The following is a 22,688-nucleotide window of genomic DNA, read 5'->3' as shown; positions in this document are numbered from 1 at the left end:
TTCAATCATTATTGAGCACAGACAACAGCACAAAGGGCAAGAAGGTAGTGACAACAATACATCACACAAAGCAGCCACAACTGTCAGTAAGACTGTCCGTGATTGAGTCGTAAGGAGTTGTAGTCTCCAACAGGCGAATATTCTACATAGTTAAGCGGTGAAAACTAGGTCATTAACTCCATTGACCATAATCCATTGCGTGCCTACTTGTTCAGTCTGTGTTTCTTAGTGATACACAGTAATGGACCGTCACTAGTCATTTTATTAATTGTTTTATTCTGTGTTGTTACAGCATTCAACCTACATAATGCATAGTGCCTTTAATGTAAAAAAATAAATATTGAAACCTAAATTTTGATAACTATTTTTTTCCAACCAACCTCAAAGACAAATCACTCACTTAGACACACACACACACTACATTCTCACAGTATGATTTACTTACTGAGCGATATATCGTCGCCTCTTCATAACACACATTGTTGAACAATTTAGCATTTTGAAAATGTCGACCAATGCATTAGCTAGCTCAGGGAGCCAACAAAGGCCTCCAGGTTGCAAGTATTTTGGTTCAGCGAGCCGCCCCTGCTACAAAGACTCTGCAAAGTCACTTCTGAGTTCCTCTACTAATCTTGGGAGAGTAAATTAGACATTTCAAAAAATACATATCCAAACTCTTTACCTTTTTGGCTTGTGACCTTTTTGCCAGAAGAGTTTGGGGAGAGCACTCAGAGCCGGGTAATTTGGCCCTTCTTGCCAGAATGGAGAGGGGACATCTTTTATAGGAGGGAAGAGGTGGGGGTGAATTCTAGTTCAATTGATGAACATTATATATGAACTCAATGACTTGATCCTCCTATTGTCTAGGAGCATTCCTAAAAAATAAACCCATTTCATTCCCATTAATTAATAGTTCCTAAAAATGCAAATGGAATTGAACCAGTGATGTTTATATATAAATAATTGAATTGACTTCAACTCCGATTACCCTAACATGGTTGCCGTTCATCCAGTGAGTTAACAGAACCATCCAGCCATCGTCTCAGTGACTGAAGGCCATACAATATGTCACCTCAGGCGTTGTGTAATCCTAAAACAGCACTTCCCTTACAGTACAGTAGAGCAGCGAGAACTCCAAACGTTTTTGCCCAGATCTCACCCCCTGGGAGCTGCCAGAACTGGGCTTTGCCTGTCTGACCACTAGGCTTTTTAAGGGCTATTGACCGGCTTATGCTGATTTAATCAGAGGTGCAATAAAGCCATTCAACTGGTATCCATTTAGACGCTTTATTGGGGCCGTTAAAGGAACCGCTTCAATGAGAGCCCTCAGAGCCGTCATGGAGGAGTTGACAGACTGACGCACAGCAGTGAACATTGCGACTGTGGTATGGCTTGGTCCTGGGTGGTAACGGCAGGTTGCTATTGAATAAAGACTGTCAGAGCTCTGAAAAGGGGTTGTTTCGTCTGTTTAATGGCATTACAGCAGTCACAAGTACGGTGGCCCTAAGGGGCTATAAGTAGCTTTTCAAATTTAAAAACTGTACTCGCCCCACAGGCAGAGCAAGTGCCTGATGTTTCTCTAAGCTTGATCATTCGCTTCTTCAACCTTTCTGAGCTTTATTGTCAGTGCTGGCCATCATTGTTTCTCTGAAGTTGGACTTTATGACAGTCAAAATCATGTCTATGGCCGGGATTCAATCCGATCACGTGTGGTAGCATGCTTGACACCACAAGGCAATTTCCGGTTGAGCTGATATTTGCAGCTTTTATTGTGAATGCGATCTCTGCGAACACGGGAACATTGCCTTTTTTAACAGGGCACTGTTGAAAAACTCTAGCGGATTGAATCAAGGCATACATCTTTCTGTTCAGAGGCGTCACATTTTCCAATAGGATTGCTATCACAGTGTTACTCATTGCTAAGATACAAATGGAAAACCCAGAGATGCAACAGGACAAACAGTTGTGGGAACAGTTGTGGGAACAACTAGAATGTCTAGAATGTCTGCAAAGACATGCTGGAACATTTGAGAGTCCAGGCTGGCACAGACAACTCGAGTCATAGGAACTTTCTCAGAAAGATTAGCCTTTCTCCAATCTGTTTGTGCTTTGGCCAACTCCTCACTGCCTGTCGTGTTCCCATTGTCATGACAATAATAGTTAGTTGAAGGAATTAGATGAAGGCAAGCACATCCACATCTGGGACCAAGCTACTGAAAGATATCTTTAGATGGCCCTTAATCTGCATCAAATCATGACACCAATGACGTTGTAATGGAGTGATTGAGTTGGGTCAGGGGAAACGTATTTATATTGAGTCTGCCAGATCAGAGGCAGTAGGGATGACAACGCGTTATATTGATAGGTGCGTAAATTGGACCATAATGATGTCCTGCCTGAACATTCTAAATGTAACGAGTACTTTTGGGTGTCAGGGAAAATGTATGGAGAAAATTCATTAGGAATGTAGTGGAGTAGAAGTAAAAGTTGTAAAAAATATAAATTATAAAGTGAAGTACAGAAGAAAAAAAATATATACAAAAAGACTTCAGTAGTACACTCAAGTATTTTTAACATGAGTACTTTACACCACTGATCCTTTTTTATTTTATCCATACCTATGTAATTCAGTGTCTGACTGCAATGTGGGTATTAAAAGGCTTGAACTTGAAACTTCACATTTCCTCTCTTCACTTCCTCTCTTCACTTCCTCTCTTCTCTTTCTTGCAGGCTGATTTACAGCATGCTTTATTCACTCCACTTTATAAGTGGTAAAGACGGGCCAGGTCAGGGCCACGGCCAGGTCAAGGCCAGGTCAGAGCCACGGCACGGCCAGGTCAGGGACATGGCACGGCCAGGTCAAGGCCACGTCAAGGCCAGGTCAGGTCAGGGCCATGGCACAGCCAGGTCAGGGCCACGACACGGCCAGGTCAAGGCCAGGTCAGGGCCACGGCACGGGCAGGTCAGGTCAGGGCCATGGCACAGCCAGGTCAAGGCCAGGTCAAGGCCACGGCACAGCCAGGTCAGGGCCAGACACGGCCAGGTCAGGGCCATGGCACGGCCAGGTCAGGGACATGGCACGGCCAGGTCAAGCCAACGTCAAGGCCAGGTCAGGGCCACGGCACGGCCAGGTCAAGGCCAGGTCAGGGCCACGGCACGGCCAGGTCAGAGCCAGACACAGCCAGGTCAGGGCCAGACACGGCCAGGTCAGGTCAGGGCCAGACACGGCCAGGTCAGGGCCATGGTAGAGAGCACAGGCTATTAATCATATAAAGATCATTCACGGTCAAAACATTTCTAATAGTAGTACACTCAAGTATTTTTAACATGAGTACTTTACACCACTGATCCTTTTTTATTTTATCCATACCTATGTAATTCAGTGTCTGACTGCAATGTGGGTATTAAAAGGCTTGAACTTGAAACTTCACATTTCCTCTCTTCACTTCCTCTCTTCTCTTTCTTGCAGGCTGATTTACAGCATGCTTTATTCACTCCACTTTATAAGTGGTAAAGACGGGCCAGGTCAGGGCCACGGCCAGGTCAAGGCCAGGTCAGAGCCACGGCACGGCCAGGTCAGGGACATGGCACGGCCAGGTCAAGGCCACGTCAAGGCCAGGTCAGGGCCACGACACGGCCAGGTCAAGGCCAGGTCAGGGCCACGGCACGGGCAGGTCAGGTCAGAGCCATGGCACAGCCAGGTCAAGGCCAGGTCAAGGCCACGGCACAGCCAGGTCAGGGCCAGACACGGCCAGGTCAGGGCCATGGCACGGCCAGGTCAGGGACATGGCACGGCCAGGTCAAGCCAACGTCAAGGCCAGGTCAGGGCCACGGCACGGCCAGGTCAAGGCCAGGTCAGGGCCAGGTCAGAGCCAGAAACGGCCAGGTCAGGGCCAGACACGGCCAGGTCAGGTCAGGGCCAGACACGGCCAGGTCAGGGCCATGGTAGAGAGCACAGGCTATTAATCATATAAAGATCATTCACGGTCAAAACATTTCTAATAGAACTACAGGAACATTTAAATAGGTATTTTGGTAGCTATTCATTTCACACTTACCAGGTATTTGCTTAGAACATTGTACAAAAGTCTTGTATTTCTGGCGGCATTTGTTGTATCCTGGAGCTGTGGACATTTGTTGGATAAACCTACAAAACCTTAGAACAGCCATTATCTTAATGCGACTTGACAATATGGCTACTTATAAACCAATGTAGCCCTGTTATTATGCAATAATAGGTACAACGTTTCATTCCAATGTTTGTCGTTACCAAATGTCGAGACGTGACGTCAGTTGTTATGTGTATGGTTAGCTGCCATTGCATAACATGTTGTTCATCATGTTTAATCTTTCTGTGGACTTCATGTCAGTCTTAGTAGAGTTATGTTGACTTCCCACTTCTGAGAGACAATGCATTCCAAGAACACAGTATCTCTCTTTATTTGTGTGATCTCTCGGCTTGTATCAGGCCTTCCTGACATATCAGCATCGCTCACACTCATTGGTAGGCCAAAGGCAGTTGAACTTTCTCACATCTGCCACAGCAACTTATCTGCCACAGCAACTCATACCAATAGGTCAAGGACAGGTCACCGGTAGGTGAAGGACAGCAAACCACAATATCCAGAATGAATAGCATTGTCAGGACGTAGTACCACCCCTGTCGAGGTGGATCCAGTTGAGAATTGATGTCAACGGGTAGCTAACGTTACTCACTGGACCAGACACTCATTCATAGAACATAAGCTAGCGAATAACTATTTATTTGTGTTTTTGTGCAGACAACAAATGTCAAGTTTAGTCATGGTGTGGTGCTCAGTACCTGGGTATGCAAACTACAAGAAAGGGTAACATTTCATTAGTTGCTTTACTAAGAAGTTGAGCATAGGTAATGTAGCTAACTTAACTAGTTAGCAAACTACATTTGTTTATCTAAACCAAAATCTAGCTAGCTTTCATAATATGCTGGCTAGACATTCCAAAGCAAATAATTGTAATTAGCCAGCTGCTATCTGGCGAAGTGATTTGTAACTTTGCAAGCTAACGTTATGTTAGCTACAGCCTACAGGACTGTATCTAACTGTTAGCTAGCTAACTAACTACCACAGAGGCTAACGTTACTGGCCTATGTGTTCTATTTACAGAGTTCTGATCCCATAAAGATCTGCTGTGGCATCAAGCTCAGCACCAGGAACTAGTAGTGATGGGGGAAAAATTGATAGTTACATATGGAGATATTATTTTTCATGATATATCATATCATTTTTTCAGCGTTTTAATTTCCACGACTGATCAGAATTTGTTTTCTCTGGCTCTTTGTTGTCCCTCTGCTGCAGAAATATGGTGAGCAATATAAATATATGCAATCGTGATGTCCCTGGCTATTTCCAGTCCTAGGTGCCAGTGTGTCACCTTTTCTAAATATTTCCATGACTCCATAATGAGCAAATAAATATACTGTAGCTAGGCATAAACATGGTCTGTGACTTGTTGTCATAGCTGGTGTGTTTACAAGTAGTCTAGCTACAACTTCTACTTTAGTTGTCTCTGTATTATGCAAGCCAAGTTGATCCTGTCTCAGCCTCCAGTAATTATTCTGCATAGTTTATGTGTCGGGGGGCTAGGGTCAGTCTGTTGTATCTGGAATATTTATCCTGTCTTATTCGGTGTCCTGTGTGAATTTAAGTGTGCTCCCTCTAATTCTCTCTTTCTCTTCTCGGAGGACCTGAGCCCTAGGACCATGCCTCAGGACTACCTGGCCTGATGACTCCTTGCTGTCCCCAGGCCACCTGGTCGTGCTGCTGCTCCAGTTTCAACTGTTTTTCTGTGGCTATGGAACTGCCACCTTGGAAGTGCCACCTTGTCCCGGACCTGCTGTTTTCCTCTCTCTCTCTCTCTCTCTCTCTCTCGCTCTCTCTCTCTTGCTCTCTCTCTCTCTCTCTCTCTCTCTCTCTCTCTCCTGCTGTCACTAACTCTCTCTCTCTCCTGCTGTCACTAACTCTGAATGATCGGCTATGAAAGGCCAAGTGACATTTACTCCTGAAGTGCTGACCTGTTGCACCCTCTACAACCACTGTGATTATTATTATTTGACCCTGCTGGTTATCTATGAACATTTGAACATCTTGGCCATGTACTGTTATAATCTCCACCCGGCACAGCCAGAAAAGGACTGGTCACCCCTCAGAGCCTGGATCCTCTCTAGGTTTCTTCCTAAGTTGCTGTTTTGGGTTTTAGGCTGGTTTTCTGTACAGCACTTTGTGACATCGGCTGATGTAAAAAGGGCTTTATAAATACATTTGATTGATTATTCAAAGATTGAAGTCTAAATTGGTGTCTTTTGGGGGTGGGAATTGTGTGTTAAGGTTAGTATGCATGATCTATTGACATGAGGGGAACAGGTGGATATAGTACTTTGTTTGAGTGTGTATTGATAGGGACAAAGTAGTAAAATGGTGGTTAATCACTGGCTAGTGTATGTCCTACAGACTAATCCTACTGCTGACCCTGACACCAGCTTTAATAGTACAAATCCTGTTGACCCATTGGATAAAAGCTTCCAGCCAGGAACAAGCTCAAGCTCAACGTCATCTGACTCGGAAGAGGAAAAGACTGCACATGGCTGGCAGGAGCCAAAGTGTATAGTCTATGAGTCTAAGGTCATGGATCTCATGAAGTTCTGCCAGACCAGCTGCCATTGCCCTGAAGAACATTCAGGACCCTGCCTGGAACATTCAGCCAACACAACATTCATAATCAATTAGGCTGACGTTGTAGTAGAATATGAAATGCGTAGTATGCTCAGAACTGCATTGTGCTATAGATATTGCTAGCTGTTTTACCTATGTATATAATCGTGTTTTACATCCTTTTTCTGTACAAGTGACTGACTTGTGACTAAATGATTCCAGCTGCATCAAACCAATAAAGTGTTGAATTTAACTCCTGGATCAATAAATTGTGATATTCAAGAGATGTATTTGGAAGTAATTAGCTACAATCTTACTGTTACAAATGATGCAGGGAGTTGGTGTATCATTTAAACTTTCATTTGTTGGCAAGTAAATAAGTAGCAAATACTAAGTAGACATGGATTGTATTCGAGATAAAGTTGATTTACTCTGAAGACCGAGGTGAGTTTACACAGCAGTATGCAGGAACAGTTATGGCAATGTATTACATATATACAGTAGAAGAGAAAGATACGACTAACATCTATAAGAAATACTACAGTTCTACAAAGAGAATACTTGGATATGTTGTGTTTGGTGGGTGCATGGTGTTCAGAGTCACCGGGCCTTCACGACTGGACTACCGACGTTATCAGCCCGAGGGAGTTATCCAACTGGCCCCTCCGTTGCGACGTTATCTGCCCGAGGGAGTTATCCAACTGGCCCCTCCGTTGCGACGTTATCTGCCCGAGGGAGTTATCCAACTGGCCCCTCCGTTGCGACATTACCTGAACGCCCATCTGCGGCCCGTTAATCGTCTTTTCGGCTGTTATCTGAATAGGCCTATTGGACAATTTTTCATGGGTCACTATAACTATAACTATTTTGCCAATTGGATTGGTGAATCGCCGTTACCCCAACCAACCTCACTACTCACTGGACCCTTATAATCACTTGACTAAGCATGCCTCTCCTTAATGTCAATATGAATTGTCCATTGCTGTTCTGGTTTGTGTTTATTGGCTTATTTCACTGTAGAGCCTCTAGCCCTGCTCATTAGAGACAAAACCTCTCTCATCATCACTCAATACCTAGGTTTACCTCTACTGTATTCACATCCTACCATACCTTTGTCTGTACATTATACCTTGAAGCTATTTTATCGCCCCCAGAAACCTCCTTTTACTCTCTGTTCCGGACGTTCTGGACGACCAATTCTCATAGTTTTTAGCCGTACCCTTATCCTACTCCTCCTCTGTTCCTCTGGTGATGTAGAGGTGAATCCAGGCCCTGCAGTGCCAAGCTCCACTCCTATTCCCCAGGCGCTCTCTTTTGATGACTTCTGTAACCGTAATAGCCTTGGTTTCATGCATGTTAACATTAGAAGCCTCCTCCCTAAGTTTGTTTTATTCACTGCTTTAGCACACTCTGCCAACCCTGATGTCCTAGCCGTGTCTGAATCCTTTCTTAAGAAGACCACCAAAAATTCTGAATTCTCCATCCCTAACTACAACATTATCAGACAAGATATAACGGCCAAAGGGGGCGGTATTGCAATCTATTGCGAAGATAGCCTGCAGAGTTCTGTCCTACTATCCAGGTCTGTACCCAAACAATTTGAACGTCTACTTTTAAAAATCCACCTCTCTAAAAACAAGTCTCTCACCGTTGCCGCCTGCTATAGACCACCCTCTGCCCCCAGCTGTGCTCTGGACACCATATGTGAACTGATTGCCCCCCATCTATCTTCAGAGCTCGTGCTGCTAGGCGACCTAAACTGGAACATGCTTAACACCCCAGCCATCCTACAATCTAAGCTTGATGCCCTCAATCTCACACAAATGATCAATAAACCTACCAGGTACCACCTCAAAGCTGTAAACACGGGCACCCTCATAGATATCATCCTAACCAACTTGCCCTCTAAATACACCTCTGCTGTTTTCAACCAAGATCTCAGCGATCACTGCCTCATTGCCTGCATCCGTAATGGGTCAGCGGTCAAACGACCTCCACTCATCACTGTCAAACGCTCCCTGAAACACTTCAGCGAGCAGTCCTTTCTAATCGACCTGGCCTGGCCTTGATCTCATCCCGTCAGTAGAGGATGCCTGGTTATTTTTTTAAATGCCTTCCTCACCATCTCAAATAAGCATGCCACATTCAAGAAATTTAGAACCAGGATCAGATATAGCCCTTGATTCTCTCCAGACCTGACTGCCCGTAACCAACACAAAAACGTTCAATGGTGTTCTGCATTAGCATCGAACAGCCCCCGTGATATGCAACTTTTCAGGGAAGCTAGAAACCAATATACACAGGCAGTTAGAAAAGCCAAGGCTAGCTTTTTCAAGCAGAAATTTGCTTCCTGCAACACAAACTCAAAAACGTTCTGGGACACTGTAAAGTCCATGGAGAATAAGAACACCTCCTCCCAGCTGCCCACTGCACTGGGGATAGGAAACACTGTCATCACCTATAAATCTACTATAATTGAGAATTTCAATAAGCATTTTTCTACAGCTGGCCATGCTTTCCACGTGGCTATCTCTACCCCGGTCAACAGTACTGCACCCCCCCACAGCAACTCGCCAAAGCCTTCCCCATTTTTCCTTCTCCCAAATCCAGTCAGCTGATGTTCTAAAAGACCTGCAAAATCTGGACCCCTACAAATCAGCCAGGCTAGACAATCTGGACCCTTTCTTTCTAAAATGATCTGCCGAAATGGTTGCAACTCCAATTACTAGCCTGTTCAACCTCTATTTTGTGTCGTCTGAGATTCCCAAAGATTGGAAAGCAGCTGCGGCCATCCCCCTCTTCAAAGGGGGGGACACTCTTGACCCAAACTGCTACAGACCTATATCTATCCTACCCTGAATTTCTAAGGTCTTCGGAAGCCAAGTCAACAAACAGATTACCGACCATTTCGAATCCCACCATACCTTCTCCACTATGCAATCTGGTTTCAGAGCTGGTCATGGGTGCACCTCAGCCACACTCAAGGTCCTAAACGATATCTTAACCGCCATTGATATGAAACAATACTGTACAGCCGTATTCATTGACCTGGCCAAGGCTTTCGACTCTGTCAATCACCACATCCTCATCGGCAGACTCGATAGCCTTGGTTTCTCAAATGATTTCCTCGCCTGGTTCACCAACTACTTCTCTAATAGAGTTCAGTGTGTCAAATCGGAGGGCCCGTTGTCTGGGCCTCTGGCAGTCTCTATGGGGGTGCCACAGACTTCAATCCTCGGGCCGACTCTCTTCTCTGTATACATCAATGATGTTGCTCTTGCTGCTTGTGAGTCAATGGCACACCTCTACACATACGACACCATTCTGTATACTTCTGGTCCATCTACAAGACCCTGTTAAGTCCCCCCTTATCTCAGCTCGCTGGTCACCATTGCAGCACCCACCTGTAGCACGCGCTCCAGCAGGTATATCTCTCTGGTCACCCCCAAAACCAATTCTTCCTTTGGCCGCCTCTCCTTCCAGTTCTCTGCTGCCAATGACTGGAACGAACTACAAAAATCTCTGAAACTGGAAACACTTATCTCCCTCTCTAGCTTTAAGCACCAGCTGTCAGAGCAGCTCACAGATTACTGCACCTGTACATAGCCCATCTATAATTTAGCCCAAACAACTACCTCTCCCCCTGCTGTATTTATTTATTTATTTTGCTCCTTTGCACCCCATTATTTCTATCTCTACCTTGCACATTCTTCCACTGCAAATCTACCATTCCAGTGTTTTACTTGCTATATTGTATTTACTTCGCCACCATGGCCTTTTTGTTTTGTTTTTTGCCTTTGCCCTTTGCCCTTATCTCACCTCATTTGCTCACATTGTATATAGACTTATTGTTCTACTATATTATTGACTGTATGTTTGTTTTACTCCTTGTGTAACTCTGTGTTGTTGTATGTGTCAAACTTCTTTTCGTAATCTTGGCCAGGTCACAATTGTAAATGAGAACTTGTTCTCAACTTGCCGACCTGGTTAAATAAAGGTAAAATGAAAAATAAAATAAATAAATAAAATAAATCAGAAACCCCAACTTTGTGCACAGATCGGCCAATTTAGTGGGTCAATGAATGTCACGCGACTTACATCCCCGTCCCCCAATCCTCTTGGCCATGAACTTTATTGTTGGATGTAGTGCAGAAGAACTCCCCCCTTTGTTGTAGGATGTAATGCAGAAGAACTCCCCCCTTTGTTGTAGGATGTAATGCAGAATAACTCCCCCCTTTGTTGTAGGATGTAGTGCAGAAGAACTCCCCCCTTTGTTGTAGGATGTAATGCAGAATAACTCCCCCCTTTGTTGTAGGATGTAATGCAGAAGAACTCCCCCCTTTGTTGTAGGATGTAATGCAGAAGAACTCCCCCCTTTGTTGTAGGATGTAATGCAGAAGAACTCCCCCCTTTGTTGTAGGATGTAGTGCAGAAGAACTCCCCCTTTGTTGTAGGATGTAATGCAGAAGAACTCCCCCCTTTGTTGTATGATGTAATGCAGAATAACTCCCCCCTTTGTTGTAGGATGTAGTGCAGAAGAACTCCCCCCTTTGTTGTAGGATGTAATGCAGAATAACTCCCCTGTTTGTTGTAGGATGTAGTGCAGAAGAACTCCCCCCTTTGTTTTAGGATGTAATGCAGAATAACTCCCCCCTTTGTTGTAGGATGTAGTGCAGAAGAACTCCCCCCTTTGTTGTAGGATGTAATGCAGAAGAACTCCCCCATTTGTTGTAGGATGTAGTGCAGAAGACCTCCCCCCTTTGTTGTAGGATGTAATGCAGAAGAACTCCCCCCTTTGTTGTAGGATGTAGTGCAGAAGAACTCCCCCCTTTGTTGTAGGATGTAGTGCAGAAGAACTCCCCCATTTGTTGTAGGATGTAGTGCAGAAGACCTTGCCTCTTGGAAGACGGTTTGGATCACAGCAGTCAGATCCTGAAGTGAACATGGCTAATAACCCTGATATAACCATGTACAGCGAACAAAAATATAAATGCAACATGCAAAGTGTTGTTCCCATGTTTCATGAGCAGAAAGAAAAGATTGCAGAAAGAAAAGATTACAGAAAGAAAAGATTGCAGAAATGTTCCATACGCACAACAAGCTTATTTCCCCTAAGAAATTTTGGCCACAAATTTCTTTACATCCCTGTTAGTGTGCATTTCTCCATTGCCAATATAATCCATCCACCTGACAGGTGTGGCATATCAAGAGGCTGATTAAACAGCCTGATTATTACACAGGTGAACCTTGTGCTGGGGACAATAAAAGGCCACTCTAAAATGTGCAATTTTGTCACACAACACAATGCCACAAATGTCTTGAGGGAGCGTGCAATTGACTGTGACTGCAGGAATGTCAACCATAGCTGTTGCTAGAGAAGTTAATGTTCATTTCTCTACCATAAGCCGCCCCCAATGTCAATTTTGAGAATTTGGCAGTACGTCCAACTGGCCTCACCTACGGGATCATCTGAGACCAACCCGGACAGCTGATGAAACTGTGGGTTTGCACAATCAAATCACTTTTGCACAAACTATCAGCAACCGTCTCAGGTGAAGCTCATCTGCGTGCTCGTCATCCTCACCAAGATCTTGACCTGACTGCAGTCATAACCGACTTCAGTGGGCAAATGCTCACCTTCGATGGCCAATGGCATGCAGGAGAAGTGTGCTCTTCACAGATGAATCCTGGTTTCAACTGAATCCGGGCAGATGGGAGACTGCGTGTATGGCGTTGTGTGAGCGAGCAGTTTGTGGTAGTCAACATTGTGAACAGAGTGCCCCATGGTGACAGTGGGGTTAGGGTATGGGCAGGCATAATGAACCCAATTGCATTTTATCGATGGCAATTTGAATGCACGGAGATACCGTGACGAGATTGTGAGGCCCATTATCTTGCCATTCATCCACCGCCATCACCTCATGTTTCAGCATGACAATCCACAGGATTGTCACAAGGATCTAAACCAATTCCTGTAAGCTGAACATGTCGTAGTTCTTCCATGGAACGCAGGCCATGCTCACCCTTGGATCCTGCCAATATTCAGCAACTTGGCACAGCCATTGAAGAGCAGTGGGACAACATTCCACAGGCCACAATCAACAGTCTGATCAACTATCTGAAGGATATGTGTCGCGCTGCATAAGTCAAATGGTCACACCAGATACTGACTGGTTTTCTGATCCACGCTCCTACCTTTTTTTAAGGTATCTGTGACCAACAGATGCATATTTGTTTTCCAAGTCAAGTAAGATCCATAGCTTAGGGCCTAATGAATTCATTTAAATTGACTGATTTCCTTATATGAACTGTAACTCAATAAAACCTTTGAAATTGTTGCATGTTGCGTTTATATTTTTGTGCAGTGTAAGTAGACACATTTGAATTATATCTCGTGTGTATAAAATAGACTTCATATACAAAGTATATGGACACCCCTTCAAATGAGTGGATTTGGCTATTTCACACAGCCATGCAATCTCCATAGACAAACACTGGCACCGTCATAGGATGCCACTTTTCCAACAAGTCAGTTCGTCAAATTTCTGCCCTGCTCGAGCTACTCCGGTCAAATGTAAGTGCTGTCATTGTGAAGTGGAAACGTCTAGGAGCAATAACGTCGTAAAGCTCTGCACCATTAGACTCTCGCCATTAGCAGTGGAAATGAGTTCTCTGGAGTGATAAATCACGCTTCACCATCTGGCAGTCCGACGCACAAATGTAGGTATGGCGGATGCCAGGATAACGCTACCTGTCCGAATGCATAGTGCCAACTGTAAAGTTTGGTGGACGATGAATAACAGTCTGGGGTTGTTTTTCATGGTTCGGGCTAGGCCCCTTAGTTTCAGTGAAGGGAAATCTTAATGCTACAGCATACAATGACATTCTAGACGATTCTGTGCTTCCAACTTTGTGGCAACAATTTTTGGAAGGACCTTTCCTGTTTCAGCATGACAATGCCCCCGTGCACAAAGTAAGGTCCATACAGAAATGGTTTGTCGAGATCAGTGTGGAAGAACTTGACTGGTCCTGATCTCAACCTGATTGAATGCGTTTGGGATGAATTGGAACGCCGACTGCGAGCCAGGCCTAATCGCCCAACATCAGTGCCTGACCTTGTGGCTGTATGGAAGCAAATCTCTGCAGTAATATTCTAACATCTAGTGGAAAGCCTTCCCAGAAGAGTGGAGGCTGTTATAGCAGCAAAGGGGGGACCAACTCCATATTACTTCCCGTGACTTTGTAATGAGATGTTCGACGATCAGGTGTCCACATACTTTTGGTCATGTAGTATATGCTATTTTATCCCTTAGACCCCTCGAGTGTGGCTCTATATAGTTCACTAACAGGCTTAAGCACAGTGGGATAAGATGACGAGAGTTGTGTGTGTGTGTGTACACACACACACACACCTCCAGACTGTGCCTCTTGAGTAGGTTGTGTTACAGTGAAAAAGGGTGAGAGTACATGGTCCGGTCAGAATTTCCACTGTCACAGAGTTTCCGTGACCAGGATCATACATGGATTCATGCTGAGGTCGCTGGAATAGGAAGTCAAAAGGGTGGTGGATAAATGCATCACTAGTACCGCCTTCCTGAGATCTAGAAGTAGTCGTTTCGGATCCAGAAAACACCTTAGCTTTTCTGGGTCAGTGGTATGATGGTGCTTATTGAGTACGCTGTTGGATGATCAGAGTCTCTATCCAGGTCAAGCTGAAGAGGGAGGTCAACTACCCCACCCCCCAAATGAATATAAATAATGTCTGTCTAACCCTAACCCTAGTGCTCTCACAGCACTGTATAAGAGACCACAGGGTCCAGAGTAATCTCATTAAATGAGAAGGGCCAAAGCTCCATAAAAGCATGCAAGCCACAGATACTTAACCAGCGGTATCCAACTTTTCTCTGCCGTGAACCACCAATGCTGCATTTACACAGGCAGACCAATCAGGTCACCTCAGAAGAATTTGTAATGTGAAAAGATCAGATGTGATTGGTCAAAAGACCAATTAGTGGAAAAAATATCAGAATTGGCCTGCCTGTGTAGATGTAGCCTAGGCAGCACAAACCATCTTATCGTTCCCTTTTGACAACATTTTCTATGCTGACCTCATAGCTCTTTAGTTTAGAGCAGAGATGGACAACCTTGATTGGGTTGGGGGCCACAAAAAATCTGAACTCATCATGAGGGGCCACAGTTGCTCGCGGGTCTGCTTACCTACAGCCATACCCACACATGCAGTCAGAACAGGCCTTAGCCTTTGGGGGGCCCTAAGCAACATTTAGAAATCTAAGAGTAACTAACAAAATCAATGGGGGGTCACTACAAGTTAGATAGCTGGACTAAGGTTTAGATTCAATCCGATCAAGCGCTAACCGGCGATAGCTGACAACAGCATAACTGGTGTTTTGACGGTATAAAAGGTGTAACTGCGAGCTGTAAAATCGGTGAGCGTCTGCTCCAGTGGTCATTGTCACCAAGCTTCAGCTGTCCCACTCACGTAAGAAATTCAGAACGAGAAAGTGTAGGCTATATAGAAATAATGACACTCAAATTGAAAATGATTAAACAAAATAAGGATTCATTTCAACCAAACACAGGTGAATATTACATCACACATTCCAGTGTTCCAACTTGTAAACACGTTGCATGGGATTATTACTAATAAGAGTCGGTGCATCTGACTGGCTGATTTGACAGCCCTCCAATGCAGTAGTACACCTCTGAGATTGCCTAAATAAAAACAATGAACAATATCCTTCCTGTTTGGCCCTGTCCGGGGGTGTCCTCGGATGGGGCCACAGTGTCTCCTGACCCCTCCTGTCTCAGCCTCCAGTATTTATGCTGCAGTAGTTTATGTGTCGGGGGGCTGGGGTCAGTTTGTTATATCTGGAGTACTTCTCCTGTCCAATTCGGTGTCCTGTGTGAATCTAAGTGTGCATTCTCTAATTCTCTCCTTCTCTCTCTCGGAGGACCTGAGCCCTAGGACCATGCCCCAGGACTACCTGACATGATGACTCCTTGCTGTCCCCAGTCCACCTGGCCGTGCTGCTGCTCCAGTTTCAACTGTTCTACCTTATTATTATTTGACCATGCTGGTCATTTATGAACATTTGAACATCTTGGCCATGTTCTGTTATAATCTCCACCCGGCACAGCCGGAAGAGTACTGGCCACCCCACATATGCTCTCTCTAATTCTCTTTCTCTCTCTCGGAGGACCTGAGCCCTAGGACCATGCCCCAGGACTACCTGACATGATGACTCCTTGCTGTCCCCAGTCCACCTGGCCGTGCTGCTGCTCCAGTTTCAACTGTTCTGCCTTATTATTATTCGACCATGCTGGTCATTTATGAACATTTGAACATCTTGGCCATGTTCTGTTATAATCTCTACCCGGCACAGCCAGAAGAGGACTGGCCACCCCACATAGCCTGGTTCCTCTCTAGGTTTCTTCCTAGGGAGTTTTTCCTAACCACCATGCTTCTACACCTGCATTGCTTGCTGTTTGGGGTTTTAGGCTGGGTTTCTGTACAGCACTTTGAGATATCAGCTGATGTACGAAGGGCTATATAAATAAATTTGATTTGATTTGCTATGCAGTTGTCGGTTATCGTGGGTTAACGCAGAACTGATTGAACCTAGTTCTAATTTAGCAATCTATACTGAACAGAAATATAAACGCAACATGCAACAATCTGAAATGTGACGATGCCGCCCTTTGCAGAGGCAACTTTGTCAAAGGCAGGGGCGCAAAATATTTAGCTTGTCCATTCCCAGCGTACCTCTCCAGGGTGCTGTTGGAGAGATGCATCTCTGTCGTGCTCCATCAATGTTCTGTCCAAAGAATGATCTAACAAATCATGTAGCAGATATAGGATAAGGTAGAAAGAGTATGTGGCCTTTTCTGTAGCCTACAGGCTGGAGATAAAATGTATAACAATGTAATGAGACTGACCCCTTTTACATCATACAGGTTTCTGATCAAATAGTCCAGACCAAATCTGAACCAATCGTAAACGTCTATGTTTGGTTCAGATTTTGTCCAGTCTGGACCAGCCTTGATTTAGCCCAAACATAGACGTCTATTAATGACTTTTTAACAACCAGAAATTAGGCTGATTTCAAAATCCGAAAATACATATTTTCAACTATCATTCAGAACTTTCAACTTTAATATCTGATTTCAACATCCGTAAAAAAAACTACTTTTCAAGGTTTGGAAAAGATGCCTTTTCAACGTCCTGGAAAATAACTTTAAACATACCTTTTCACCTTTCATTCAGAACCTAAATTGAAATAACTTCGTCTGGGGAAAAAAATGTTTAGATGGGGGCTGTATTTTTTGGTCACGCCCATGGCGGCAGAGCGGCTAGGACTGGCCCTGCCAATCAGAATGAGTTTTACCCCACAATAGGGCTTTATTACAGACAGAAATACCCATCCGTACCCCCCCGACGATCCCGCAGGTGCAGAAGCCGGATTTACAGGTCCTGGGCAGGCGTGGTTACACGTGGTCTGCGGTTGTGAGGCCGGTTGGACGTATTGCCAAATTTTCTAAAAGGAATTTGGAGATGGCTTATGGTAGAGAAATTAACATTAAATTACCTGGCAACAGCTCTGGTGGACTTTCCTGCAGTCACTGTGACAATTGCACACTCCCTCAAAACTTGAGACATCTGTGGCATTGTGTTGTGTGACAAAACTGCACATTTTTAAATGGCCTTTTGCCCCCAGCACAAGGTGCACCTGTGAATCATGCTGTTTAATCACCTTCTTGATATGCCACACCTGTCAGGTGGATGGATTAAGAATAAAAACATCACTAACAGGGATGTAACCAAACTTGTGCACAAAATTTGCAGGAAATAAGCTATTTGTGCTTGTGGAATATTTCTGGGATCTTTTATTTTATGTCATGGAACCAGTACTTAACATGTTGCGTTTATTTTTGTTAAATATAAAACTTTTAGCTGACATGGGCTAATTGACTGTCAGTGACTGACATAACAGAACTGATGATGCATAACCAAATTTCACCTTATCAATTCTACTATTTAAACTCTTAACAAGAAGTTGAGACCCAAATGGATCTGCAGGCCTACAATTCAGTTGCCCATCCCTGGACAGTTCTCAGAAAAAGATTGGTAATCGTTTTTTCCACAACTGTAAACAGTAGTACTGTAATGGTATGCAAAATTGTTACAGGGAATCTGCCAATGTCATTTTTTAAAATCCCAAGTACATCTAGATTCTACATCCATCTGAGCAAGTAGGTGACAGCAATAGTAAAGCTCCACTTCAACTATTCTGAGGCCTGGAACTGTTGCTTACCTGAACCCTAAGGCCAGGATTCAATCCGATCACGCTTTGTTGGCAATGTTCCTGTGTTAGCGGACTGCATTCAGGGAGAATGCTGCATATCGGCTCACTCTAAAATGACCTTTAACTGGTACATAGAGAACAAAGGGTGATCGGATTGAATCCTGGCCTAACTCTCTAGCTATACCGAAATAAGTGCCAAATGGTTGTTTGGGAACAATAAGTCATTGGTGAAATTTTCTATAAACCACCAGTATAGTCAAATGGCTCACTTGTCTCAATTATTTTTTATCTAAGTGGAAATATGCTTTATAAACCTGCTATAAGATTCCATGTTGCCATTCTCCATAGGGTGATGTCAGACAGGACAATAATTCCAGGACAATAAATGGCAGTGTATCAGTGAGGTTTATTAGTGTAACTATACTGACAACGTATCGCATACACCACAAAGATACCTGGCAAAACTCATGATCGTACAATATAAAAAAGAAATGTTTTAAAATGAACAAAACAGTGAAAAAAAAAAAGAGGAAACTATTGGTTCTAGCGATAAGAATCGCTGTCTTGATGGCTTGTGTCAATCCTTTGTGTGTGTGGTTCTTTGTGTGTGTGTGGTTCTTGGACGTGTTCCAACACTAGAGGAATTATCCTCGGAGCAACCCACTGAACGCACGTCTATGCCCATGGAGTGCTGGATACCAATCCAATAATTTGCTTCCTGTCTTTGTTGACTCTGAAAGGATCGGGCAGGTTTTGTGAAAGAGCAACAGCTCCATCTAGCCGTCACCTAGCTGAAGCGTAGGCCTAGTTCCTCACAAACCCTTTACACCCTATAAAACCTTTCACATCTTCCAAGACAAGGTCAAGTAAGCGTAAGAAGAAGCAAATTAGTTATTGAATTGAAATCCCACCCAATAACAACACAGTACTATCTCAACGCTTTATCAAATGTCCGAGGCAGAGGACAGACTAATGTGATAGAACATGAACAGGAGAACAATACTGCTTGAAGAAACGTCCACATTTTCCTCATGTTGCCCCCACAATAGCCTCCACTTGGAAAGAACGCTACAGTTCCCTAAAATCAGTCTTACGCCAACTGGGGCTGGCCACTTTCTGCCTTGCAACAGTCTGCCACTCGCCCTCCTCCAACTCCTTAGTCCAATCAAAACACCCGGTCAAACTCCGTCTGACTCGTTGTGGCCGGGTTCCTGTTCTGATTGGCTGGCTGCTGGGGCATGTGACCTCTCCGGCGGGGCGGGGCCAGGTACTCAAACATGGACGTGTTGTGCGTGGAGAGCATGTTCTTCAGGTCCGAGGGCATGGGGTCCGACCAGAAGAAGTCGTGGTTCAGAGCGTCGTCGCTGTCCGTCCTCTGCGCCGGGTCTAAGACTAGGAGCTTGTCAATGAGGTCCAGGGCGTACGGGTCCTTGACATAGGCCTTGAGGCGGTCCTTCACTTTCCTCTTCTGGCCCTTAGGGAGCTCCATCTTCTGGTAAAGCTCATACTTCTTGTCCACGCCTGGCCATACCTGATGGGGGAAGAGTTCAGGTTAGGAATTGAATAGTGAATGAGAATTTGTTTGTGTTACACTGGTGGTTACACTGTGGTGTTTATTATTTTCCTTGGACATAAGAATGTAAAATCAAAGAAATCAGCTCAGTGTCTCTGTTCAAGTATTCCCGTGGATAAATAGAGGAACGTGTGATCATATCCCATTGAAATAAAGGTTGGAAGTGATTCTATTTTTGTTAAATACTATCTGTTTGTGATTCTTGAGCTCAATTTGCAGTGTACAAATTATTTATAACAACCCCCCCCCCACACCGATCATCAGCTCAAGGAAAACTCGGCCCACAGCTGAATGCTATTGACTGTAATTGACCCTGGTTGTGTGTAGGTATGCGTCCGTGTGTGTTTGAGTGTGGTTTGTGTGCATACCTCTGCCGTGATAGAGCCACACAGTTGACTGATGAGTGTGAGCTGGTGCTGCTCTGTGTTGCCTTGCATGATGGGACTGCGTGTCCACATCTCCGCCATGATGCAGCCTGCACCCCACAGGTCAATGGGAGGCCCGTAGTCTCTCTCGCCTGACAAAACAATGTAGTTCTCATTTTACATGCCATTCAATTACACATATTGCTACAAGCAAGCTCAGCATATCAATGTCTTGTAACTGTATAAATAGCATGGGATTGTGTAAAAAATAAAGTTATTCATAGAGTTACATATAGCCTTTATGAAATACATTTAGCCTTTATGAAATAACCTTTTGAAAAATGTCCTTTGCCCAAACCTCTCCTTGACTACCCTCACTTACTTGATGTTTTCTAGAAGTAGCAAAGCTGATTCAAAATGTTCACCTAATTATCAAGTCATTCATTAGTTAAATCAGCGGTGTTAGTTCTCGAATACAGCTCAAAAGTGGACTGGCTGGGGGTACTGGAGGAGAGGTTAGGGGATTTGGGCATGTACCCTACACTATGCTCCAGATGGGTTCCTTACCTAGCAGCAGCTCTGGGGGCCTGTACCAGAGTGTGACTACGCGGTTGGTGTAGCGGTTGCCCTGGCTGTTCTTGGCCAGGCTGAAGGCTCGCGCCAGCCCAAAGTCTGCCAGCTTCAGCACGCCGTCACGGGTGATGAGCACGTTGGCCGCCTTCATGTCTCTGTGTAAGATCTGAGAGGAGGAAGGTGTCCACCGAGAGGCACAATGTTAAATGCTGAATTCAAAATGCAGTGCATTTGGTGAAAAGACCAGCAATGATGATACAGGTTTGTTGTACAATACAACAGGAATCAAATTAAGTCTAAAAACGTTTTACCCTTTTCAAACTACGGCTTCAATCCAGACCCTACTGTGCTGTCTATGATCATTAGTTTTTCCCATTCTAGGTTACAGTGACTATGGATGGGAGTCTATCATAAATGGACCGTAGCCTCACCTTGTTTCTGTGGATATAGTAGAGTCCGTTCAGCAGCATCTGCATCACCTTCTTGATCTCGGCCAGGGTGAATTTCACATTGGCGTTGCTTAGCAACCCTGCCAGGTCGTGCTCACAGAAGTCAAACACCAGGTAGATGCTTCCTTTGTAGCGGTTGAACTGGGTGGCTGTATGCTCATGAGAAGATTGAGTAATTACACACACAAGCAATCACTCAACACACTAGTCTGGATTGGTAATCCAATTCTGCTTTTTGACAACGAACAATATGGACGGCCCCATGCAAGCTGTAGGTTGCTACTGGGAATGCATGACTGACACTCACCTTTGGTTCGACAGATCTCTATGAGGTTGACAACGTTCTCATGTTTCAAGAGCTGCAGAATCTTGATCTCTCTCAAAGCAGTGATTGGAAACTGAGACAAAGAAGATTACTATTTGCATCCATGTATGTTTATAGTGTGCCATAGTTCTTCTGTGTGTATAATGTTGGAATGTTGATATTAATCTCATGCAGGTCTGATAGTTAGAGACGTGGCTTTGTTGTCCCTCTTACCCCTTCTTTCTCATTCTCCATCAACACTTTCTTCAGTGCTACCTTCTTCCCAGTCTGTCTGTGTTTGGCTTTGAACACCTCCCTGGAAAGGTAAAGTACGGTAAGATGAATATATAGAACGTGTGCCAATGACAAGAAAACCAAATATGCTGAGTGTTCTTCTGAAACTAGCTAACGTGAAGTTACCTTAGTTATGTTTATCTTCAGGTTATGAACACAGAACCTAACGTCACTATCAACACAGGTGTGGATAAAACAGCAAATGCAGGTGTCGACAAATGCATTTTAGATTGCTAAACTAGCTATATATTAACGTTAGTTGTCTTTCAAGAAAACAAGCTACTGTAGCTAGCTTGCAGTCAGGCTAAAGCGAACGTAACAACATACGTTATCCTTAACGTTAGCAATGTTGTTGTCGGCAACCTTTTCAACTAAATAACTACTATAAATCTTACCCAAAGGTCCCTTGGCCGATCTTGGCAAGCTTTTCATATTTAGAAAACTCATCACAGAAAGGGAATTCGACTCCGTCGTAGTATTTGGACATAATGGCGGCCTCCCGGTCCGGCCTGAGAAAAGTAAAGGGTCACGTTAGGGAAGGGTTTCGCCAGAATTACATAATTTTACTCTAATATAAGTACACCAAATCAAGCAGAATTAGATAATATATGTTCTACACAACGTCAAATCACACAATGGACATTAGATATGAATATATTCATACTTTTCAGCCCCGGCGGCGTTTCCTGTTTTGTCTCGCTGCATCCTTATTTGTTCCGTCGGATCCGTGCGTGCCCAGTGCGAAATGGGTAATGTAGTCGTTGTGCTTTCACAAACTTTACCAAAGAGGAAGCGAGATGGGTAATGTAGTCTTTCTGTTTTCACAAACTTTACAAAATGGAAGCGAGGCCCAACTCGGCGGAAACCTGTCTCTCTCCAGCAGGTGGCGTTTTTAGTTTTCGCACACAAAGGAGTTTTTTTTTATGGAGACCAATGAGTGTCTCATAGTATAGCATCTCTCTCCGTTGAATACAAACAGGAAGTTAACGTTAACAACCCGGATATTTAAAAAATTATAATGAGACAACCAATCTGAAAGAAAGGATAGACAAGAGCTTGACAGCCCGTTTACCGCTTTGTGGACAACTTTTTATTTTATTTTATTAACAACAAATCA

At 44.2% G+C, this 22,688-nt stretch overlaps 1 protein-coding gene across 1 annotated transcript; it reads right to left on the bottom strand.

The window, feature by feature from the left end:
• Positions 1–18,399: 18,399 nt before the first annotated feature.
• On the bottom strand, positions 18,400–22,337 carry cdk9 (cyclin-dependent kinase 9 (CDC2-related kinase)). The gene is made up of 8 exons (XM_064943386.1): positions 22,236–22,337; positions 21,967–22,080; positions 21,512–21,593; positions 21,281–21,371; positions 20,956–21,122; positions 20,519–20,690; positions 19,955–20,103; positions 18,400–19,544 (listed from the first exon to the last, which is right to left on the bottom strand). Exons 1-8 carry the CDS (start codon positions 22,274–22,276, stop codon positions 19,179–19,181), a joined length of 1,182 nt encoding a protein of 393 aa, XP_064799458.1. The 5' UTR covers positions 22,277–22,337; the 3' UTR covers positions 18,400–19,178.
• Between the last annotated feature and the right edge of the window lie 351 nt (positions 22,338–22,688).

This window comes from Oncorhynchus masou, chromosome 28 (assembly GCF_036934945.1).
Source record: "Oncorhynchus masou masou isolate Uvic2021 chromosome 28, UVic_Omas_1.1, whole genome shotgun sequence".
Taxonomy (NCBI): domain Eukaryota; kingdom Metazoa; phylum Chordata; class Actinopteri; order Salmoniformes; family Salmonidae; genus Oncorhynchus; species Oncorhynchus masou.
Note: the sequence above shows the minus strand (reverse complement) of the source record. Positions and strands in the feature narration are given on the sequence as shown.

What these genes read in the sequence shown, in the direction of transcription:
- cdk9 (XM_064943386.1), bottom strand. Translation starts at nt 22,276, where the DNA reads ATGCAGCGAGACAAAACAGGAAACGCCGCCGGGGCTGAAAA. An exon ending in GCCCCCAGAGCTGCTGCTAG is followed by an intron (nt 20,104 to 20,518) that starts GTAAGGAACCCA and finishes TTGTTTTGTCAG; the next exon opens with GCGAGAGAGACTACGGGCCT. An exon ending in GTGGCTCTATCACGGCAGAG is followed by an intron (nt 19,545 to 19,954) that starts GTATGCACACAA and finishes TTCCCCCATCAG; the next exon opens with GTATGGCCAGGCGTGGACAA.